We start from the raw sequence: 20217 nt of genomic DNA, 5'->3' as shown, positions 1-20217 counted from the left end.
TGGCCTCACCCCCTCTGCCCCATCCCCTGTCTCTGGCCCCATAGACCTGCCCCTGGGCCCTGCCCCATCTCTGGCCCCAGGGCCCTGCGCCTGTGTCCCACCCCGTCTCTGGCCCCATGGCCCTGCCTCCTCTGCCCCACCCCCTGCCCCTTGTTGTTTGCCCCATGCTCTGTCCTGCCTGGCCCAGGCCCTTGCCCCCAAATCAATGGGTTATTGAAGGGATCCTCCCTCCTCTCTGAGTTAATGGAGGAGCTGGGTGGCCAGAGACCTAGTGCTGGGCCGGAAGGGTGGGGGGCAAGGATGGCTCAAGCTGGGAGGGCGTCTCCATTCAGTGTGTTCCCTCCTCTCCTGCTCACCCCGCCCCACGCCTGGCTCTGCTGCGCTTACGCCCTCGCTCCCTCTGGCAGCATCTGATCCCAGCTTCTCATCCTCGTTCTGGGACTGGCCTGCGGCTGGGCAGAGCTCCTTAGCGGGGTGCTAAATAATCCCAATCGCAACCTGGGGAGAGGGCTAAGGCCCGAGAGCCAGTGTACTGCAGGGAACAAACCATTCTCTGTTAGCCCCAAGCAGAGAGACTGGAGGATCTGAGGGGTCACCTCCATTTCTAACAGCAGTGATTCTTAGGCTTGGCCTTAAAGCCATTCGCCCCCTCCCGAGGTGAAGGATGAGCATGTTTAGTCCTTGGTACCGTGCTGCAATATCAGCGCTGGTTTCAGCAGGCTGCCAGCCCTCGCCAGATTGCAATGGATAATGTGTTGATGAAATAAGTTGCTGGCACTCACTCCTAGCTCAGTGATGGAGTGATACTCCACGGGCTGTCAGTCACTGCTCTGAGATACCCAGAGAGATGTGTAAGCTTCCATAGTAACCCCCTTCCCTGCTCTAGCCATGACCCATGCCAAAGGGCACCACTGCTTCCAAGCTGGTTGCTTAGAAATGATGAACGCCTGTTAGAACTAGATCAAATCCAGAAGTCTACATTTGAGTTGGGGAGCTGAGCGCAGGCTGTAGCTTTAACTAAAGGAAACACAAAGAGACAGTTCTGTTGCAGCGCTGGCCTTCCCTATTTGAAGTGGTGCGAGGAGCCAATTTACGCGCTGTTTATCAAGACCATTAGTGACATGAAGACACTGTCTCCCAGACATGTGAGAAATGAGCAGTTGACATTTGGAAGGCAGCGGCTGAGAGACACACGCTGGGTTCAATTTTAAATACGGTGCCTCAGGAAATTGCTCCTGTTACCGCTAACGAGAGGAATGGGAATTCTGCTGGGCTCCGGGGCTGCTCGTTTACTCAAGCACATCAATACTTAACAACCTGATTTTGTTCACCCCACCTTATGGAACAGTAAATATGCAGACTCTGGGCTCTTTTCACTGGGGACAGCAATCTGGCTAATGGAGTTCCTAAGACCCACTCTTCCTATGTGCTTGTTACCTATTTGTATTCTGGCTTAGCTCAATGGATGCTGCTGGGCAGACGTTTGGGCTGTTCTGGGGGATGGATGCTAACAACAGACAGCAAGGACCAACTGTAACCATGTATCCTTTATGCAGAGTTGGAGAAACTTCCCCTTACGGTCTTGCGCACACTATGGTTGCAAACCTATACACACAGCTGTTGCTGGGGCCAGTTTGGCTCCCCCAATCTTCCTACCCAGGGGGTCCTGGGACTCTTGTGTTCCCCATTGTTACCAGTTTATAAAACTATCCTCGACAACTCTGCTAGGGTTAGGTTATAGCCCGGTTCTTAGGAAAAAGTCATTGCTACTTAAAACCATGGTACGTGCTATATGAAACAGTGTTTAGTTCTGTTGGTGAAATCAATGGCCAGTAGGAGCCTACATACTTTTGAGGATCTGGGCCTGACTTCTTATTCATGACAGACAGAACTGTTGATGGATGGTACAAATGATTTTCTTACATCCTTAAGAGATGACGACAAATACTAACAGGAAGGGAATATATCAGTACATGGGTTCCTGGTCCAGATGCCAGATATTCCATTGAGAATACAAACTGTCAGGGTGTCTTCCAACCTTTTGAGCTCCATCCACTTCTAGTACATACTCTGGGGCTAATTTTATCTATGGTTGGGGGAAGGACAAACCGGTAGAATTTCAGCTCTTACTGTCTCCAGGGCGATAGACAAAAGTGCTCAAGATTTATATATATATAGTTGCTTTAAAAATACGGACAAAGTTTGGGCAGGAATGTTTTATTATTTTGTTTGTTTGCTCACCAGATTCAACCTGCTTCAGTGAGGAAAGCAGCCCTCCCTTTCGCACACTGAGCTGAAAAGTGGTAACTGACTGCTCAGACGTTGTGTTTTAATAGTTGGAAACCGGTCTAGCACTTAGCAACCCAGTCATGATTTTTAGGTTAGACGCTTGTTTTTCCACCAAACGAAAATGTTGGGCTTTAAGTTAAAGGCCAGCACGATTGCTCCGCTTCATGGCTATGAGAAGATGCACAGAGGCCTTGAAAAATGGCTCGGTGATCCAGCTTGCTTGCTCTTATTTTTCCCTAGAATGATTCTATGCTGAGGGCCAAGACTTTGTGCAGAAGCTCTCTCTAACGCAAGAGCGACATTGGCACCAGGACAAGGAGATGGCTGACGGCACATATGATGCTGGCACATTACAAATGAAAAGAGCAGCAGAGCATGCACTGCAACACAAACGAAAGGCACACGGGGGCAGAAGGAGAGTTGTCTCAGTCATGTGAACGGGGATATGTCATTTCACAAACGATGGAGGTGGGATCTGGAATCTTGCCTGAAGTTCCCACCCCGTAACAGCTGAGGCTACTCAGAGGCGTGACAGTGAAAAATACCCTTCCTTCCCTCGCCCTCCCCTCTTTTTCTGCCTCAGTGCCCAAAGTGCTGGTGATGAGCAGGTATTGAAAGACTAATAATTAATTAAAACGACAGAAGAAGCTAGAGAAGACACAGGAAGGTGCAGGCTTGGCTAGGGCAATGATAAGCAAAGACACCATCATGAAATGGATTTTGGCTGACCACAGATGGCAGTGTCCAATTCCCTTTACAAACACAAGAGACGCGCGCGCACACACACACACACACACGCACACAGAGTCATGAGAGACTTAACCCCACTGGAAATCGAAAGAAAAAAATATTAACAGCAATAAAAAAATCATTCACGACCAGTCGCGAGGCCCGAGCTTTGGTCATTCCCAATGGAGTCCTTTGTGAAAATGCCCTACAAATCCGCTCAGCCTAGGGGTCCTTTCATACTTTTGGGCTCGTACATAGGCTGCTCAAGGGGCATCATGCTGAAGCAATCGGAAGGATTACAATGCCCGGTCTTTCCAGGCTGCCCTGTAACTCCTGGTGGTCCAGGAACGCCTGGGATGCCTTGCTGTCCCATAGGCCCAGGCGGACCCAGCTTGCCATATCCCGGTGGCCCTTGGGGACCTGAAGAGGAGAAACAAGAAAGGGAAGAGAGGAGCTGAGAAGGCTGTTTGTGCAAAGCCAAACCCAGATGCTTGACTGGCTGGTTCTTGCACACGTGCTCAGGGTCTAACTGTTCACTATATGCGAGGTCAGGAAGGAATTTTCTCCAGGTCAGCCTGGCAGTGAGCTTTGGGTTTTTTCCCCCTCCGCTGCAGCGTGTGGGTGCAGGTCACTGGCCAGGATTATCTGGGTCTATCTCACTTGCTCATTTCCCTGCCATTGTGGCGGCCTCGGGCACCGGGGCACCTCGGTCCCTCCCGTTCTCTGCCTGTGGCACATAACAGCTACGTCTCCCATGGGTGGTGACGCATTGGTCTCATTTCAGTTGTTGGGTTCAGTGCTGGTGGCCTGTGAGATCCGGGTCAGACTAGAGGATCTGGTGATCCCGTCTGGCCTTAAACTCTCTGACTCTGTTAAAGCTGACCCACCGCAGTTCAGATGGTTTGGATGGAAAGGCTTTGGTCTGAGACCCTCAGTCTGTCTCCCATTGTTGGGAGAAGCTGAATCAGGAGATTTCCCCCTGAAGCACCGGGCGTCTATCGCCATCCGTGTCCCTGCAGCAGGAAGGGCTAACGAGTTGGCCTTAAAAATGCTGAACCAATTGGGTCCCTGTTGGGATGCGTGCAAGGGTCTTACCGGGCGCCCCTGGTGGGCCGCTTTCTCCCACAAGGCCAATGCCCTTCTCTCCCTTTTCTCCTTTGGCGCCGGGCTCACCTGGAATGCAAGAGCGCAGTAAGAAACCCCACCCGCAGAGCGTAATGCGCGTGAGCGACAGAGAGGGAGGAAAGGACGATTCCATGGGGCTGAGCAAGAAAGCGAGCGCGTACAAGGCCACCCGTGGAAAGAGAAGGCGTGAACCACACGCATGGGCTGGAGTTCCCTTAACCTGCTTTGCAATCCCGCAGCGGTGAATTCCAGCTGCTGCCACCACGCCATTAAAAATCTCCCGACTCTGGAGGCCATTTCTGAAACTCCGCAGAAACGTCAGGGAAGAGGAGATGCAAATAAAGGGCTTTCAGATGAACGACCTACCTCTCATGCCCGGCACACCTTGCCGCCCTTCTCTCCCGATCTGTCCCGGTAACCCAGGGGAGCCAGGAGGCCCTGGCCGCCCTGGCGCTCCATCTTTACCAGGGTGACCTGGTCGTCCTGGGGAGGCAGCCATCTCCACCGGGAACTGCATCCTGGAGGCATAGTACGCCATCCTCTCTGCAGAGAGAGACAGGGAGCCAATGACTGTGGCAGCCAGGGGTTATTAACCCCAAACTCTTGCTATCAGGAGTGTAGGAAGCCCACAATGGTGGGGGCTTATCTGAAGACCCTGTGGGGTCTAGAAGTGCACAGGAAACGCCAGCTCAGGAAGTAACAACTGGCTCAAAGAACACGGCACGTTGCTGGAAGGAAGCCAAACACCATGCGCTTATTCAAAGGGCTCTGAGATGTAATGTGCACACAGATTCTCGGCACACCCTACACTAGGTAGTGGGACGTTGGGAAGGATGAAGGGCAGCCCTAACCCTTCCAGGATTTGGACACGTGGATCCAGAGACTGGGGTAGTTCTTTCAGCCTGGATGCGCCAAGCACTAAGCCGTCCCTTGCAGCTCAGTCCAGCCCTCCAGCCTCCCGTTCCCACCGCACCGCTTACCGTCAAACATTTTGTTCAGCTCTTGCCGGATGAGCCGCTTGATTTCGTCGTAATTCACCATGTCTCCCTAGAGAGAGGGGACGGGAAAAACCACAAAGCAAAACTCAACCCGGGAAAAGGCAGCAGGAAGACATGCCTTACCTGTGGCCACACAGTGAGTCGGTAGCAGAGCTAGGAATAGAACCCAGGAGTCCTGATGCTCAGAGCCAGCTTGTGAACCCTTGTTCAGGCAGCTTCATTCTGCGAGAACCCCCCGCCCCCCAGCAGCAGGCACTGACCCCTTCTCCCCCCTTACCATTGTGCCTGGGAGTCCTGGCGTCCCCGGGCTGCCAGCAGGTCCTGGGGAGCCCGGGTGGCCTCTCTCTCCCGGAGAGCCACGTGGTCCCACGGGGCCCATGGAGCCACTTTTCCCTGGTCCTCCAGGCATGCCCGCTCTCCCTTTCTCTCCAGGGTGCCCTCTCTCCCCTGCAGGGCCAGCTTCACCCTGGAATACACAAGAAGAAGCCAGATACAGTCAGAGGCAGAAATCTCTCCAGTTCCTCGTCACCTTTCCCCAGCCGGACAAGAGACGGGCATCTCTCTACAGTACAGCAGCTCTCAGGGCAACCTGAGCACGGGCTGGCCCCTCCAGGGAGCCCAGGCAGCAGGACTGCAGCTGGGGAAACAGTCCCCTGGGCAGCCCAGAGCCCCAGCGTAGCAGCTGTCCAGAGCATTCTGCTAAGCGTCATGGAGCAAAGCCGACCTGCCCTTACCTTCTGGCCAGCTGGTCCTAACAGTCCAGGCTTCCCCGGTGGGCCCTAGAAGGAGGCAGAAGGGAGCAGTGGTCACGGGAAGTTCTGCTCTGAAATGGTTTCTAGACCTTGGTGGCAGGGTCTAAGCCTGTGTGAAGGCGGCATACCGGAGAGCCACAGTGACTGGGGAGGGCTCTCTCTCTCTCGGGCTCTGAGGATCAGGAAGCTTAAAGCTAAACCAAGAGGTTTCCGAATGGCTGCAGCCGCTCTGGCCCAGCCGTTCGGGTTGGGAGCTTTGCCGCCTCTTGGGCGGCTGGATCTCACGTCTGAGTCCGAGTTGTTAGGGCCAGAAGTGACCGTGATGATCCTCTAGTCTGACCGTCTGCGTTACACAGGCCACAGATCCCACCCCGTCACCCCAGCGTCAAGCCCATATCTTGTGGTTGAGCTTGTGCTCCGCTTTCAGCTCTCTCCTCCTCTCATGCCAAAGCGCCTCCTTTATGCCACTGGCTGATGCCCTGTCTGGATCCCTGCCTCGTTAGACCAACCCTGCCTGGGGGCAGGAGGCAGGAATGTGGAAGCAGAGAGTTTAGCCCCTGCCAACACCTTGTGGGATATGAACATGTGCTTGTTGGTACCTGGCCTTTTATCCTCCAGGCACTGGCCTCTATTCTGGCGATTCTGCCAGAGCTCACGGAGTAAGACAGGCATGCTAAGGCCCCGCTTACCCATGTCACTGGCACACCCTTTCTAAGGTACCGCCACACACGGTGACACTAGGGAACTGTCACTTCCTCCACTCTGATGGCAAACCAGGAAGTCCCACCTTCCAGGAAGCCTGGGATGGGATGCTGCCCCTGGTGGCAAGGAGCGGGCAGTGCAGGAATCTTTGTGGGGTGGGGAGCCACCTCCTGCTAGGGGTGCAGCTCTAGATCACCAAAGCAGCTCGAGACGTCAGGACGGTGCAGTCCGGGGTCGAGGGCAAACCAGGCCTGAGCATTGCCCCCTCGGCTGTAGTTATTTATCCTCAACTGGGCATCTATGGCGCACTCAGCACTGCTGGGCGAGACATCGCTGACGCTCAGGGGAGTTTTGCCTGAGTAAGGGCTGTGGGTCTAGGCTCAGCAGTGGCACCGACGGCAAACACGATCCTATTGCAATAACGGGCCGGGAGAAGTAGGGGGCAGAGAGCGCAGCGTGGACCTGCCGCACTCACTGCCGTGGGACAGAGAGCATGCGAGGGGGGGAGCCATCATGGCCAGCATCACAATACCTCTTTCCCTGCTGCTCCGTCCGCGCCCATCTCACCCTGGGAAATCAAAGACAGAAACATGAAACATTCCAGAGCCCTCCTTTCTCCACCCCATGCTCCCAAGGAAAGGGACCTGGAGCCCAAACCCGCCTGGGATGCTGTGGCTGAGAACACGTCTCGGGCTCAGACCCTGTCAGCACTCTCTGAAGGTTCGCACCATGCATCGGGAGTAAAGAATTCCCAGCACTCAACGGGGAGGTCACCAGGGCAGCCCCTGCAGAGGCAGTTTCCAGCGTGCGCCCAGCACCCAGCAGCGCATGTGCTGTCGTACGGATAGATATTGCCGAATCCACACCGCACAGAGCGAAGGATGGATGGGCTACGCCTGGCACAGCCCAGACCGGCATGCCATAATTGGCAAACTTGGCACCATAGAGAGGAACTTGGCAACCTCAGAGCCCGCCGGCGTGCTTTGTTCTCCGTCCCTCCCACGGTGCAGTTCCAAGGGGCTCAGTGTTTGATGTCTAAGCTTCTCCCCCACCCCCACCGACATTGTGCGCTCCAGGCTCTGGCATCGCTCTAGTCCGTGTCACGTCTCCATCGACATGCAGCACTCACAGGTGGTCCAGGGTGGCCTGGGGGCCCGGGTTGCCCGGGCATCCCTGCGAGACCTCTTTCCCCTGGAGATCCCCTCTCGCCCTTCAATCCCTGGAGAATGGGGAAAAAGGAGAGAGCGCTGGTTTCAGACGTTATTTCAAAAGTGAGAACGAAGTAATCAGTAGGTGCCCAGGTGTGGACCCGGCCACTCGAACATGCAGTCGTGATAAGAACAGGCAAGGTACGGGAACTCGACTGCTGAGCCGGTTCTCAAATGTGGATGCCCTCATTGGAAACCGGGCCCTACATCACCTCGCCTGGCCCCTGATCCAACTGAGACTGGAGAACTGGATCCCGAATCAGATCCTAGCCAACCCTCCCGAGTCCCATCGGCCACGTTCACTCCTGAGCATGGCCCTGGCACGGCACGGCTTCGTGTGCCACCAGCCCGTCAGCTGGTGCTGCAAGGCTGGACATGCACTGCCTCTTCCTGGGGGATGGTGGCATCTGGGAACATTTCTTATGATGCTGGCAGAGCAAAGCTGGTAACAAGGCTGGGGTGAGACCCCCAGGGTGAGGTCCGCTCGCCCCGTCTGACCCACACTGAAACCCACTCTGGGAAGAACGAGGCTGCAAGAGACTAAACATGCTCCTACGGATCTGTGCCAATGGGGAGGCCCTGGGGCATGGACAGCACTTACCATGCCTGTGATTCCGGCTGGGCCCGGCTGGCCTGGGCTTCCTGGGGGACCCTACGAGTGAGAAGAAATTAGGACATTTTAACAGAGTAACAATTAACCTGGGAGCAGGAGCCGAAGCCAGCCCTAGGAAAAGGCCGATCGGCTCCTGCCCGCCCAGGGAGCCAGGGGCAGGGCACCGTGCACCCCTCAGCTCGCTTCTTTAAACTGGAGGAACCAATGGGTGATCGAACAGCAGCGCCGTGGCCAGAACAGCCAGAGCCCCTGCCACCAGACACTGTCCTGCCGAGCAGCCTTGCCCGCTTGCACAGGCCTAGTCATTTTATTTAGGGGCAAGTAAAATATCATCCCTTACAGCGCCTCCTGCTGGGAGAGGCTGGGACTGCAGTAGCTGAGCGTTCCCCCAACCAACCAACCAACCCCCTTGAAGTGCTTGCTGCTGGGACTGGCATTGGTGAGAGTTCCCCTAGAGCCAGTGCCCCTGCATCATCCCCTACAGCGCCTCCTGCTGGGCGAGGCTGGGGCTGGCGTGAGCTCACACAGCCCTGTTTTCCCCCATCGGTGCCGGATTAAACCAGTGCAATTGGGATGTTGTCACTTCTTCTCAACCACCGCAAAAATCCAACTTACTAAATGGCCCGGAGGCCCCTGTCTGCCTTGGGGTCCCATCGGACCAGGTTCCCCCTGCAAAAGACAGAGCGATTATATATAGTCACAGCCCGTACAGTACACACCCCTCCTCACCCAGCTGACCTGTATGCAAGAGCATGAGAACCGCCGGTGGGAACCGGGCCCCTTCCCCGAGAATCTGGGCGGGTGTTTGCATACGCTGTACTTCAGCGTCCCAGGCCAGATCCTCAGCGACTGTAACCCGTGGTAGCTCCATTGACTTCACCAGAGCAGCAGCACTCATTTGCCCCATGGAGAGCCTGGCCCTATGGCAACAGGGCTGCTGAAGTTCTCCTGTGAGTCGCTCAGGGTGTGTCTACACTGCTGTTAAACACCCGCGGCCGGCTCGTGTCAGCTAACTCGGGCGATGGGGCTGCTGAATTGGGCTAGGGCTGGAGCTTGAGCTCTGGGAGCCCGCAAGGGGGAAGGAGCTTGGGACGAGCGGTCGGGGAGCAGAAGCACAATTGTGGCCAGCCCTCACATCCAGTGTCACTGGTGGTGGGTCACTGCCGGGAGCCGCACACGGCGCCCTGAGCATTAAACACCCCGTCCTTCCGCGCTGCACTGACTCACCTCTGCCCCTGTCCGGCCCGTGCTTCCGGGGGGGCCGGGTTTGCCACAGTCACCCTGGAAAGAAGAACACACAGCATGGAGCATCATGCATGCGCCGCGTGTAGACGGAGAGCGAGGGAGCGGGGAGTCTGGGCTGCATGGGGTTTGTCACACCGGATCCGGTCACTGGGCCAGCCAAGCTGGCATCTTGCCTCTCACCGTGCTGAGGAATGCGACAGCCTCCCGTTACACATACCAGCCACATGGGCAGTGTCATGGTCAATGACCACCACATCCTCTTAGCTTGCGTCGCTGCCAGCTTCAATGGATCTACACCAGCTTATTCCAGCCGGGGACATGGCCCCATTGGGATCATAAAATTATCCAGCCCTTTAAAATCAGGCAGCCCCGGAGGTACCCAGCCTCTGCCGCCATCTGACCAAGCAATCCCATGTCGGCACCCAGCGATGAAAAGGTCCCACCCTGGATGGGAATGGCCTGGCTTGACTAGAAGAGGAAGCCACTGCCATGCCTGTATGTCACAAGTCCATCACTGCCCAGCCCCGGCACCACTACAAGCCAGGCTGGTTCATCTCCGTCCCTGGAAGCCGCCAGGCTGCCCTTAGGTTGGCTCGGTCCCTTTGGAGGGGGCTTGCAGCGGATGAATGCTGAGTGCTGGTGGACGCTGTGGCCTGCTCTCTGCACCACTCGGGGTGGGTGTGAGATTCCTGGGGTGCACGAGCTCTGAATGACAGTGTCGGGGAATGCTGGGGTGCTGAATACGCCGAGGGGCCCTGGGGGTGAGGCCATGACAGCCGACCAGAGCAGGAAGTTTCAAACAGCAAAAGCACTCCACGACCCTCCCAGAGCTCCTCAAGTCCCCCCAGACCCTAACCAGGCAGATAAAGCCCTTTGCTCTACCCAGGGTGACATTCACCCCATGCGGCGGGCCCAGCACGAGGCGATGTGCCACTCCAGTGCCACATCCCCCTAAGGGGGAAAGCTGGCCCTACTGAACTCAGTGAGAGTTGGCAACTGGCTCCAGTGGGGCTAGAATTCCCGCCTAAGGGTTTACGCAGGGCCTGGGCCTGGTGACTGTCACTTCCAATGAGCCCCCGCCCTCAGCGATCTCAAAGGGGAGGTTTCACAAAGCAGCTGCAGCCAGGTGCCTGCTGTGGATTCCCTGAGGCTGTAACAATAGCAGCAAACCAGCTCACCTTCTGGCCTGGGAGACCTGGGTGGCCGGGTTTCCCCTTGAAGCCCTGGTGGGGGAAAGAAGAGAAGAATTACTCTCTAGCATCAGGTGAGCAGGGCCTTCCCGGCAGGTTCTGTGCAGTCCCCCTGCCTCCCTCCCTCAGGCACGGAGACACCCACCCACGCCAGCTGCCAAGGAGCTCTCCATGCCATAACAAACCCACCGGGAGCCCCCGGAGCGGGCCAAGGGCAGGCAGCTCTCTAGCTCCTGACGAATTACCTCTGGCCTCCGGTGGAGATGGGGCTGCTTTTGCCAGCTCTGGAGTCCAGCGCTTCTCCTTCCTCTTCAACAATCATCTATCTCCCCTCCCTCTGAAATTCAAGGCAACCCCCACTTACAAGGCAGTGGCGGTGCTGTCTCCCAGGGAGAGGGCCAGAGCTGCATTTTGGGGGGAACTCAAGGAAAGCCCAGCTACCAGGTTAAGCTCTCGCCATCTGAATCTTGTCAGGACTCTAGCAGTCAGCAGTGCGGGAGGTGGTGGTGGGGAAGGGGCATGGGGTAAGGGTGAGTGTCTGGCAAGGAAAGACCCGAACACCCCCTGACTGGGGACGCCTGGTGCCATGCACCAGGAAGCTATTCAGGAATCCAGCCATGACTTACCGGAATCCCCATCATCCCTGGCGGCCCTGCAGGACCCGGGTCGCCCTAAGGAAAGAGGCAACGGACACAGAATTAGGGTCGCTGTGGCAGGAAGTTTCAGGTGTGTTTGACGTCCCGCCTGGGAGAGGAACCCTAGGAGTGGGACCCAGCTCCCTGCTTTCTGAGGAGGGGGAGAATAGCCTCTACCTCTGCTCCCCCTCCGAGCTGGCCCACAGCTTGGGATGAAGGCCAAGCTCACCCCGTTTGGGCTTCTGGTACGAGCCTCGGCCCAGGCTCAGCAGAAGGTCGGCGAATCCTTCACGCCAGCCGGGGCCCAGTTCTGAGCAGAACTGTGAGAAAATAGGTACAAAGCCCCATCCCGTTTTCTTACCCGCATCCCTGGCTTCCCGTCCTTCCCATCCAGTCCTTCCAAGCCGGCTGGGCCCTGGGACATCACGGGGAAAGCAAGACCGAGAACAAGAGAACTCATGAGAGGCCTGTTCATTCACACCACTCTGCTCAATGGCCTGCTTGATCTCAGGTGTGGGACACTAGATAGACAATGCTCCTATATGGGAACACGTCAGCTCCCCAAGGGGCTGGGAACTGGTGCTCAGTATGGCAGCTGTATCCCTCCCTCGCCATCTGGATTGTAACCCTGGAACATCCAAGCAATGACTTTTCAGCTGTAACCGTCCCAGGAGCACCCAGGACTTCAGTCACTAGCTGTTCCACCCACCACGACCACATGGGCAGGGATGGAACTCACGACCGTCTGAGCCCTAACCGGATTTCCACCACAGGAGCCAACGGAGAACCTCCAGGAGCTGCAGTTGCGTTAGTGCTTATATCCAGATGCAAGACGGCAGCTCAGCCACATCTGGGGTAGGCTGGACAGCCCAGCACATGGGCCTGCTAATCGGTGCATTACGCACAGCAAGTGTGGAAACAGGATGGCCAGTAAACAGGAAGAGGGACCATTGGGTGGACAGCGGTGATCCAATATCTATTCCACCCCCACCCAGGCACTTATCTCCCTGGTTCCAACCAAGGCCAATCCATTTTCAGATTTGCAGATTTGAAGGCTAGAAGAGACTATTATGCCCATCTCATCGGCTCGCCTGCATAGCACAAGGCAGAGGATTTCACCCAACAGTCCTGCATCTAACCCAGTAACTTCTGCCTGGGTGAGCCCGCATCCCTGTGTTTGAAATATAGGCCCCGAGGCTCCCATTCCTTATTCAGAACCAGCACCGAGATTCTGGTCCCACGCTTTTGGCTTCAACAGAAAGCTGTTGGCGCCTCTCCCAATCTGTGGCCCAGGACGATGCAGCCGCCCATGGGATGAAATGAAACGTGTTGCAGAGACTTTCCCCGATGATCATTCGGAACGAGACGTTCGAGCAGCCATGCGGCGTCGCCTGTGTGTGCCGTGACGTAGCGTTGGTGATGCTGCGTCGCGGCGTCAGGGCAGGATCCCTCTGGCCCGAGGCACAAATGCAGAGAGGCGAGAAGCCCTCGGCTTGGGCCCAGGGATGGCACCGTAGCTTAGTGGGGTCAGTCTTGGATTCTCATCTCTCATGGAGAGGGGGGAGGAGGAGCAAATCCCATCTGCTGGTACCCACCAACCTGCCGGGACTTTGTTCTGTACTGAGCTCCTTGTCCACACGCACACCCAGCTGCTGTCCAGTGTCCCTCACAGTTCCTGCCACCATGATCCTGGGGCCTCCTTTCCCGTGCAGTCCATGTCCCCACCCCCTGAGCCCTTCCCCCTACCTAGAGCCCCCCCCTCACTCCTTCCATGCAGTCAGGAATTGAGCTGGGAAAAAGAAACACTCACCTGTATTCCAGGAGGCCCTGGGGGCCCCATTGGCCCTGGCATCCCCGTAGGGCCGCGCATCCCTTCACTGCCCTGCAAAAGTCATATGGGAAGCAATGAACCCGCTGCCCTCTGCCATGCTAACACACCGGTACAGAGCCATGGGAGAGGATGCCCATAGTCTCCGCCGGGCTACTCCAGAGACTTCCCTTCGCTCTCAGCTTCTCCATACATTCCTGCCCCCCCTGTGATCCACAGGGAGAAGGAGGCTGAGTGGCAAATCTCCCGGGAGCGGCACTAGCCAGCTGGGCGAGGCCAGTTCCCACCAGGAGGAACACTTCCCCCTTGCTAAGGAACGGGTGCAGGTGCTAGCTGCGCCTGCAGTGTGCCAGCAGGGCACCAGGTGTGCCCCAGCTTTGCACGCTCCATGTATTGCTAAAAAGCTGCAGTTTCTCCTTCCCCCCCTCCCTGGGCCCTATAGGGGAAGGAGCAGTGCTGCTGGGCAGGCGGGTCCCGAACCCCGGGTAGCTGGGACCTGTCGGCACTCACGGGACACTCAGTCATCACCCAGGCCCCAGGGGATGTTTCCATGATGGATCCACCACTGGAAATCAGCCGGAAAGGAGGTAGATTGTGTATGGAGAGCAGAGCTACCATTCGCAGGGGGCCCCGTGCGGCCAAGCACTGCTTCTGGTCAGCGCCGCAGGGAGTAGTTGCCAGGCGGCCCTTTGGCAAGAGTCCGTGGCCCAGATCACACAGTGCAGGGCCCCCGTCTCCTCCCAGCACATGCCCGGCTGCCGCGCAGTGCTCAGCTCAGGCGCCGTTTGCCCCAAACACCGTCCGTCCCCATTCCGAGCCCCCTGGCCCTGGAGGGGTTTGCAGTTCCCACGAGCTTCTCGCCGAACTGTCCCCGAGGCTGTGCCAAAATCAATCCCATGACCTCAGCCACCTGCATCCAAACTGTGTATCCGAAACCAAGCGGCTCACTGGCCTAGTCCCCCCTCCATCCCGGGCTCCTTGAGAGCCTCCCTTCCTCACAGTGGCCAGCAGGTGTCAACAGAGCCCTGAGAATGACAAAGGGGCTCTCTCCCCCCAGCCGAGGCTGCGGGGAGGGGGTGGGCGCTTGCGAGAGCTCCTTGGGAAGCTGCTTGTGCCTCTGGAAGTGGGGGCCTCATTAAAGGGATCTAGAAACAGGCCCCCGGTGAGTGCTCAGCGCTGGCCCTGGATCCGATCCACTCGGTATAGGCCCTGCAGGACCAGCCCAGCCGCGGGAGCACAGCCTGTTTGGCCCTGAGCGGACGCCGGAGCCCCGAATCCTGCCAGCAGCAGGCACCTCTCTCCAGGCCTGCGATGCGCAGAGGCCTCCACAGGCAAGGATCCCCTGCAGTCACCAGGCAAAGAGAAGCCCCTCTCTCTTGGGACTTCCAGCACCACAGCCTGCCCGCCTTGCAGCACTCACCTTCTCGGCTGCGGGGCCTGGCGGCCCAGTCGGTCCGGCTTTCCCAGGGAAACCAGGAGGGCCCTAAAATGACAAGAGTTTTGCAATCTTTGAAGGGCTAATCAAGTCGCCCTGCATCGGGGTCTGTAATGAAATGAGCCAGGCGGGACGCTGACTCAGAAACAGCCTCCAGCCCCAGCTGGCTGTTACAGACTCAGCTCCCAGAGCCCCAGTGTGGGGGCCACAGGGGGCTATTTTAGGAACATCAGTCCGGCCCAGACAAGGCAGATGGCACCATTTCTGCAAGTGCAGCCTACTGATGCCAGCCACCAGCACGCTCCCCGGGCGCGGTCTCTGGCGGCCGCGCTGAGCCCGGCTAGCCCCGGGCGTGGTCTGTGCTCACTCTGCTTGGCAGCTGTCACTGAACACGCTGGTAGCTCGCGTAGTTCTGCTCCTGCTGTGGACGGGGCTAGTGACGATTGAAATTTAAGCCAGAAGAAAACTCCTTTGGCCCAAGAGCCTCTGTCCCTGGGCTTCCGCCCTGCCTTCCCCCCCAAAACCCCCCGGCCTGTCCTCAGCTCCGATAACAAGGCTCCATCCCATAACAAATGTACAGACAAAGCTCCCCGCCCCCGCTCGATTCCTGGCTGCAAATGCCTGCACTCGGTCAATCCCCCGATAATCACACAAAGGTGGTTTGGTGCCTTTATTGTCTCAGAAAACATGCCCAGGAAATAATCCCCATTGATCCCCCCACTCGCTCACTCTGCCTCTGCAAAGCCAGCACTGCTCAGCCATCGCTTTCCAACCCTGACGAATTGCATATTGCTCCCCCATAATGCTCCATTCCGGCTCCCTGAGCTCATCATAGTCTACATGAGCGCCTCTGGCCAGGTGGGTGACAAGTGCACCCCTGTTAAGGGAACACCATGACCTCTCCTCTCCTCCATCTTCTCTGCCAGGCTAAACGCGGATGAGCTGAGTCCCCCAGTGCTTGAAACTTCCCTCAGGATGTACTTACGGCTGGCCCTGGGAAGCCTGGTTGCCCCTGAAATCCCTGTGAATACAGTAAAAGATCAGTCATTGGTTTACAGCGCACCCTTGCTCAAGGGGCTAGCCAAAGTCAGCCCGCCTAGCAGAGGCAGCTCTTTAGGTAGACTGGATGAGAGCCTCCAGAGTAGGGGGGTTGGTTCCCAGTGGGATCTGGGGTCCACAGGGCAGCGTTTGCAGCATCCGTCTAACTTCACAGCAGAGCCCGCGGCACCGTGCATGCTGTGGGCAGCCAAGCTGCTGCGTTGCAGCCTTCCCCCAAAGCAGAGATCTGCTAGCGCAGGGAGCCCTGAGGGCAAGGCTCCATGCGGCAGCTAGATCGCAAAGTCCCTGGTGGCTTAGCAAGGCTGCAGGCCTAGGAACCTAGCCACCATTTGGGCACCTTGGGGTCATCTCATGGGGTTCCTCTGTGTGCTTTGGGGCAGGGCTTCTTCAGCCACATTCTAGTCACAGGGCTGAGGAGGGGTGGGGAATGGGGAGTCCCAATCTATTCCAAGGGGCAGTGCCCACAAAGCAAGGGCAGCCATCCCACCATCTCCCTCCCCGAAGCTTTGGAGCGGACAGTGCCAACAATTCCTCCCTGCAGGGAGGGGAAGGGTCAGAGGAAGCAGGAAGGTCTCACCTGATCTCCTTTCTCCCCAGAGTTGCCCTGAGTTCCGCGCTCTCCTCTCGGACCCTGGTGCAGAGACAGAACAAAGCAGAAGGGCTGTAATTTCTGTGCCGCTGGCACTCCTGAGACACACAGGAGAGCCGGGGCCAGCCCAACCAGACATCCAGCGCCTCGCCCGAGCACCCTCTTCCCTCCCGGCCTGTCAGCCAAGTGCCGATCCAGAGGCACCAGTGAGGGCAGGACGGGGGGCTTTAAAGCAGTTTCAACAGACAGATCTTAGCTGTGAACTTACCGCTGGCCCCGTAGGACCTGGGACGCCATCGGAACCAGGGGGGCCCTGGGGAGACACCAAGGGAACAGGAATCAGCTGTGCTGCCCGGGGAGGGAGGGATACTTACCGCATCACGGGCGAGCCTGCTGGCTGCAGCCCTGGGTTTAGCGGAGGGCCTGGGGGGTGGCTCAGCTCAGCTCTGGCCCCTTCGGCGGTTCTCAGTGACCCTGAATCCCGTGAGCTCCTGCAGGTGCAGCCATGAGGCTGCCTGGTGAGATGTGGCGTCGGCGCCATTAACCTGGATTGTTTCTCTCGGGGTAGCACCCAGATGCCCCAGTGCTCCCACCCCCTGCCACTGCTTGCTTCCCCCAGGGAAAGCCGAGGACACATCCTGGGAGGTATTTGCTGGAGGTGAGCGATGAACGTACGTAGTGCAGGCCTGTGGCTCGACAGGGCCACATCGCCCATTGTGTCTTGGGCTGCAGGCTGCCCACCCACCCCAACCCAAGAGGCTGCATCTGCCCAGTCTCCCTGCTGCATGTTCTCAGACGTAGCCTTGTGGTGGTGGGGTTAGATGCCCCATGGAAGCAAATACAACCCAGCAGCACCCCCAAGCCCAGCCACCAGGCTCCTCTCCTAGCTTGGGGGATGGATTCCCTTCACCCCCATCGAATGCCGAGCGGCAAATGGCCCAGAGGCATCGAGCTGGCACAGGGTCAGGTCCGTGGCACTCACCGATTCCCCTTTCTCTCCGGGGGGTCCCAAGTAGCCTCGTTCTCCTTTGATGCCCTGGGTAAGAAGGTGGGGGAATGAGATGAGCTTTGCACAGCAGCTGCAGGGGCAGGGGAAACCCACTGAGCTCGGCAGGGGGTGGGGGCTGGTAACTGGTGGGGAGGTAGCTGATGGTGGGAGAGGGGAACCATCTTGGTGGTGGCTAACGTGTGGGCCTGTGGGACCTTCCTCTGCTAATCTGCACCTCACCAGTGCCTCTTTCTTGGCAGGGGTGTGGCAAGTTCTAGTGACCCCCAGGGCCCGTGACCCCCAGGCTCACCCTCCAGATCAGCACAGCGGAGTCCCTCCCCTCTGCACTGCTTGATCGTACCCTCCTTCCCAACACGGCAGCCCGGCTTGTCCTGGCAGGCCCCGCTCAGCTGTCTCACCACTCTGCCAGGGGTCTCCACTCCCAGCAGCATGTACCGCCCAGGCCCCCCCACTCTCAGCACTGTTGGGATCGTTGGGCCTATGAATTTACCCTGTTGGTGAGCTCAGCTGGAGGAAGCCAGTGAAAGTGCATCAAATGTCACAATCCCCGATAACAACAAATGCTGATAGGAAAAAGGTGCAACAGCGAGACAGACTGAACTGGTCCGAACAAAGAGAACTCAAGGGCTGTGTTAGAATCATGCCTGGTAAACAAGACGAGCGTGGGGCCGGAAATCAATGGACTATAATTGGTGTCAAAAGTGAGGTCTAACTGCTGGACAAAATAACAAGGAGACAGGCTAGTCCAGCCCCCTCTCCTGGGTCCTTAAAGAGAGATTTTGGGAAGAAAAATTGGATCTGGGAGCAAGCATTACCATCACAGCTGCCCCCCCCCAACTCTCTCCTGGAACCCTGGACCTTTTTCACTCCAATCCTGAGAGATGTCCTGACCAGACTGGGCTGAGAGAGACCCAGCCGGGGGTGTGAGACTTTGGGCTTATCTACAGTGGAAACTTGCATCAGCAAAGTTGTGCCAATGCAGTGTTTCTGAAGATGCTCCCAGCTGACGAGAGATGCCCTCCCACCGACATAGGTCTGTCTGCACCAGCGATCGGGTCGGGAGAACTATGTTGCTCGGGGGTTCGGATTATTCACACCCTGAGCGACCGAAGTCATTCTGTAGCGTAGACCTGTGCTAAGTCCCCCACCACCCAGGTGTCCTTTGCCTTCCCCACCTAAATCCCGCCTTCTCTTTCCTATCCCTCTCCTCTTGCCTTCTGTCTAATCAGTGTCTGGCTTAGCTGGCCAAGACTGTACATTTTGCAACACTGCTGTAAGCCTGCAACCAGGAAGAGGCAGCTCAAAGCAATGCCCTAGACAGCCCGATGCTGGGACACGCTCGCCAGGGCTCGGCGTGGCTGATAGACCGTGCCACGTGCCTGTGATTGCTAGCAGGGAGGTTGCAAGCGAGAGTCAACACCGGGGCCGTAAGCTGGATTTTCTATCGGTGCTTTTCTCTCTCCCCTCGTGTGTGTGTTCTGTTTTGTCGTCTAGGAAACGGGCTCCGGCTTTAATAGCAGCAGCAAGGCCAAGTGCTCCAGCTTCTCTTCCCCCCAGAACAGAGTTCATAGCTCTGATGCTATCTGAGAGACAGGAGGGGGGGGTCTTCTAAACACTCGCTCCAGCTAAAGGGAACAAGTAACTCGCCTTCCTCCTTTGCTGTATCCTTAAGGCAAGGTGCTGGCAGGCTGAGGACTCTGTGTACCAACCCCCGCGCCGTGTTTAACCCCAGGTCCCAAATATTCCATCGAAATGCACCAGTACTCACGTGCAGCCCGGGGGGGCCCATTGCACCAGGGTATCCGGGTTGACCGGGAGGGCCCTGAAGAGAACATTGGGGATCAGACATGGCAGGCTCAAGGTTTAAGCACCTGTGCTGATGGCTTCTCCCAGCTGCTGGGCTCCTGCACCCCGTGCTACGCACCGGCACCTCTTTCTGCGGGGCCAGCCTGGGGTGCACGGATGTAAATCACCCGCTAATGGGTTGGTCTGGCAAGTAAATGTGCCTGGCCCCTGCTGCCACCAAGCCGGGGACAGCCAGCCAAGGCAGGTCCCTCTGGGGCAGAGCTGGGATCATTGGTCAGCCTGGCAGCAGTATGCCCAGAACCTGCGGCTGCAGGACCTCAGCTTCCAGCTCTGTCCATGTCGCAGCCCCTCTGAACCAAGGTGTCGTCTCCCCCTCATACAGTGACCGGGGGGCTTCTCCAGCAGGAAACCGGCATCCTGCTAGCCCCTCTCCCCCATGGGGCAGCAAAACCCACTGGCGCTCAGGGAGTCTGCAGCCAGGTCTATCACTCACCAGTTCCCCTTTCGCGCCGGTGAGCCCAGGTGGTCCGCGCTCGCCCTGGAGACCCTTTGGAGAGAAAACATGAGGTTCTGCCAGGGCATTTCCACCCTGAGCCCCAGTGGCACGACCAGCTGCACGCAGCACGGCAGGGCCGAAGACAGTGGGATGGCGCCACGCCAGACACAAACACAGCTCCCACTCCCAGAGCCGGGCGTTTCAGTTCACACTCCCTCCATTGCCACTGGAGGCTCTAAGGGCTATCGGCACTGTGAAAACTTGTCCTGCCACCTAGCCGCAGGGCTGGCTTTTCCAGAGCCGGCCCCTCCTCCAGGGAGCCAGGGAATACTGCCACCCCGCTAGCTGGCTCCGGCACTTCATAGGCCAAGGGGCCGTGCCTGCATTTGTCTGACGGCACAAAGGCCGGAGGAGCCTAGAGAAAGCCGGGTTGAAGATGAGCCCCGCCCTGCACCTCAGCAGGTATCTCGTCCCGGGGGGCTCAATGGGTCGGATCCCCAGCCGGGGGG

At 57.7% G+C, this 20217-nt stretch overlaps 1 protein-coding gene across 3 annotated transcripts in view; it reads right to left on the bottom strand.

Moving 5' to 3' along the window:
- Positions 1-2201: 2201 nt before the first annotated feature.
- The window catches only part of COL16A1 (collagen type XVI alpha 1 chain), an 87892-nt gene continuing 69876 nt past the window's right edge, over positions 2202-20217 (bottom strand). For all 3 annotated transcript variants that reach the window (XM_054012002.1, XM_054012003.1, XM_054012004.1), the window contains 22 exons: positions 19706-19759; positions 19175-19228; positions 17380-17433; positions 16666-16710; positions 16386-16439; positions 15735-15770; positions 14735-14797; positions 13297-13368; positions 11848-11901; positions 11478-11522; positions 10840-10884; positions 9644-9697; positions 9032-9085; positions 8405-8455; positions 7725-7814; positions 7128-7163; positions 5876-5920; positions 5419-5607; positions 5124-5190; positions 4510-4686; positions 4114-4191; positions 2202-3438 (listed from right to left, as the gene is read on the bottom strand). In XM_054012002.1, the coding sequence (XP_053867977.1) occupies positions 3236-3438; positions 4114-4191; positions 4510-4686; positions 5124-5190; positions 5419-5607; positions 5876-5920; positions 7128-7163; positions 7725-7814; positions 8405-8455; positions 9032-9085; positions 9644-9697; positions 10840-10884; positions 11478-11522; positions 11848-11901; positions 13297-13368; positions 14735-14797; positions 15735-15770; positions 16386-16439; positions 16666-16710; positions 17380-17433; positions 19175-19228; positions 19706-19759 (1620 nt within the window). In that variant the 3' untranslated portion in view covers positions 2202-3235. The remainder of the gene's footprint in view (positions 3439-4113; positions 4192-4509; positions 4687-5123; positions 5191-5418; positions 5608-5875; positions 5921-7127; positions 7164-7724; positions 7815-8404; positions 8456-9031; positions 9086-9643; positions 9698-10839; positions 10885-11477; positions 11523-11847; positions 11902-13296; positions 13369-14734; positions 14798-15734; positions 15771-16385; positions 16440-16665; positions 16711-17379; positions 17434-19174; positions 19229-19705; positions 19760-20217) is intronic.

This window comes from Malaclemys terrapin, chromosome 22, assembly GCF_027887155.1.
Source record: "Malaclemys terrapin pileata isolate rMalTer1 chromosome 22, rMalTer1.hap1, whole genome shotgun sequence".
Taxonomy (NCBI): Eukaryota; Metazoa; Chordata; order Testudines; family Emydidae; genus Malaclemys; species Malaclemys terrapin.
The sequence above is the reverse complement of the archived record's forward strand: the minus strand, read 5'-3'. Positions and strand labels throughout refer to the sequence as shown.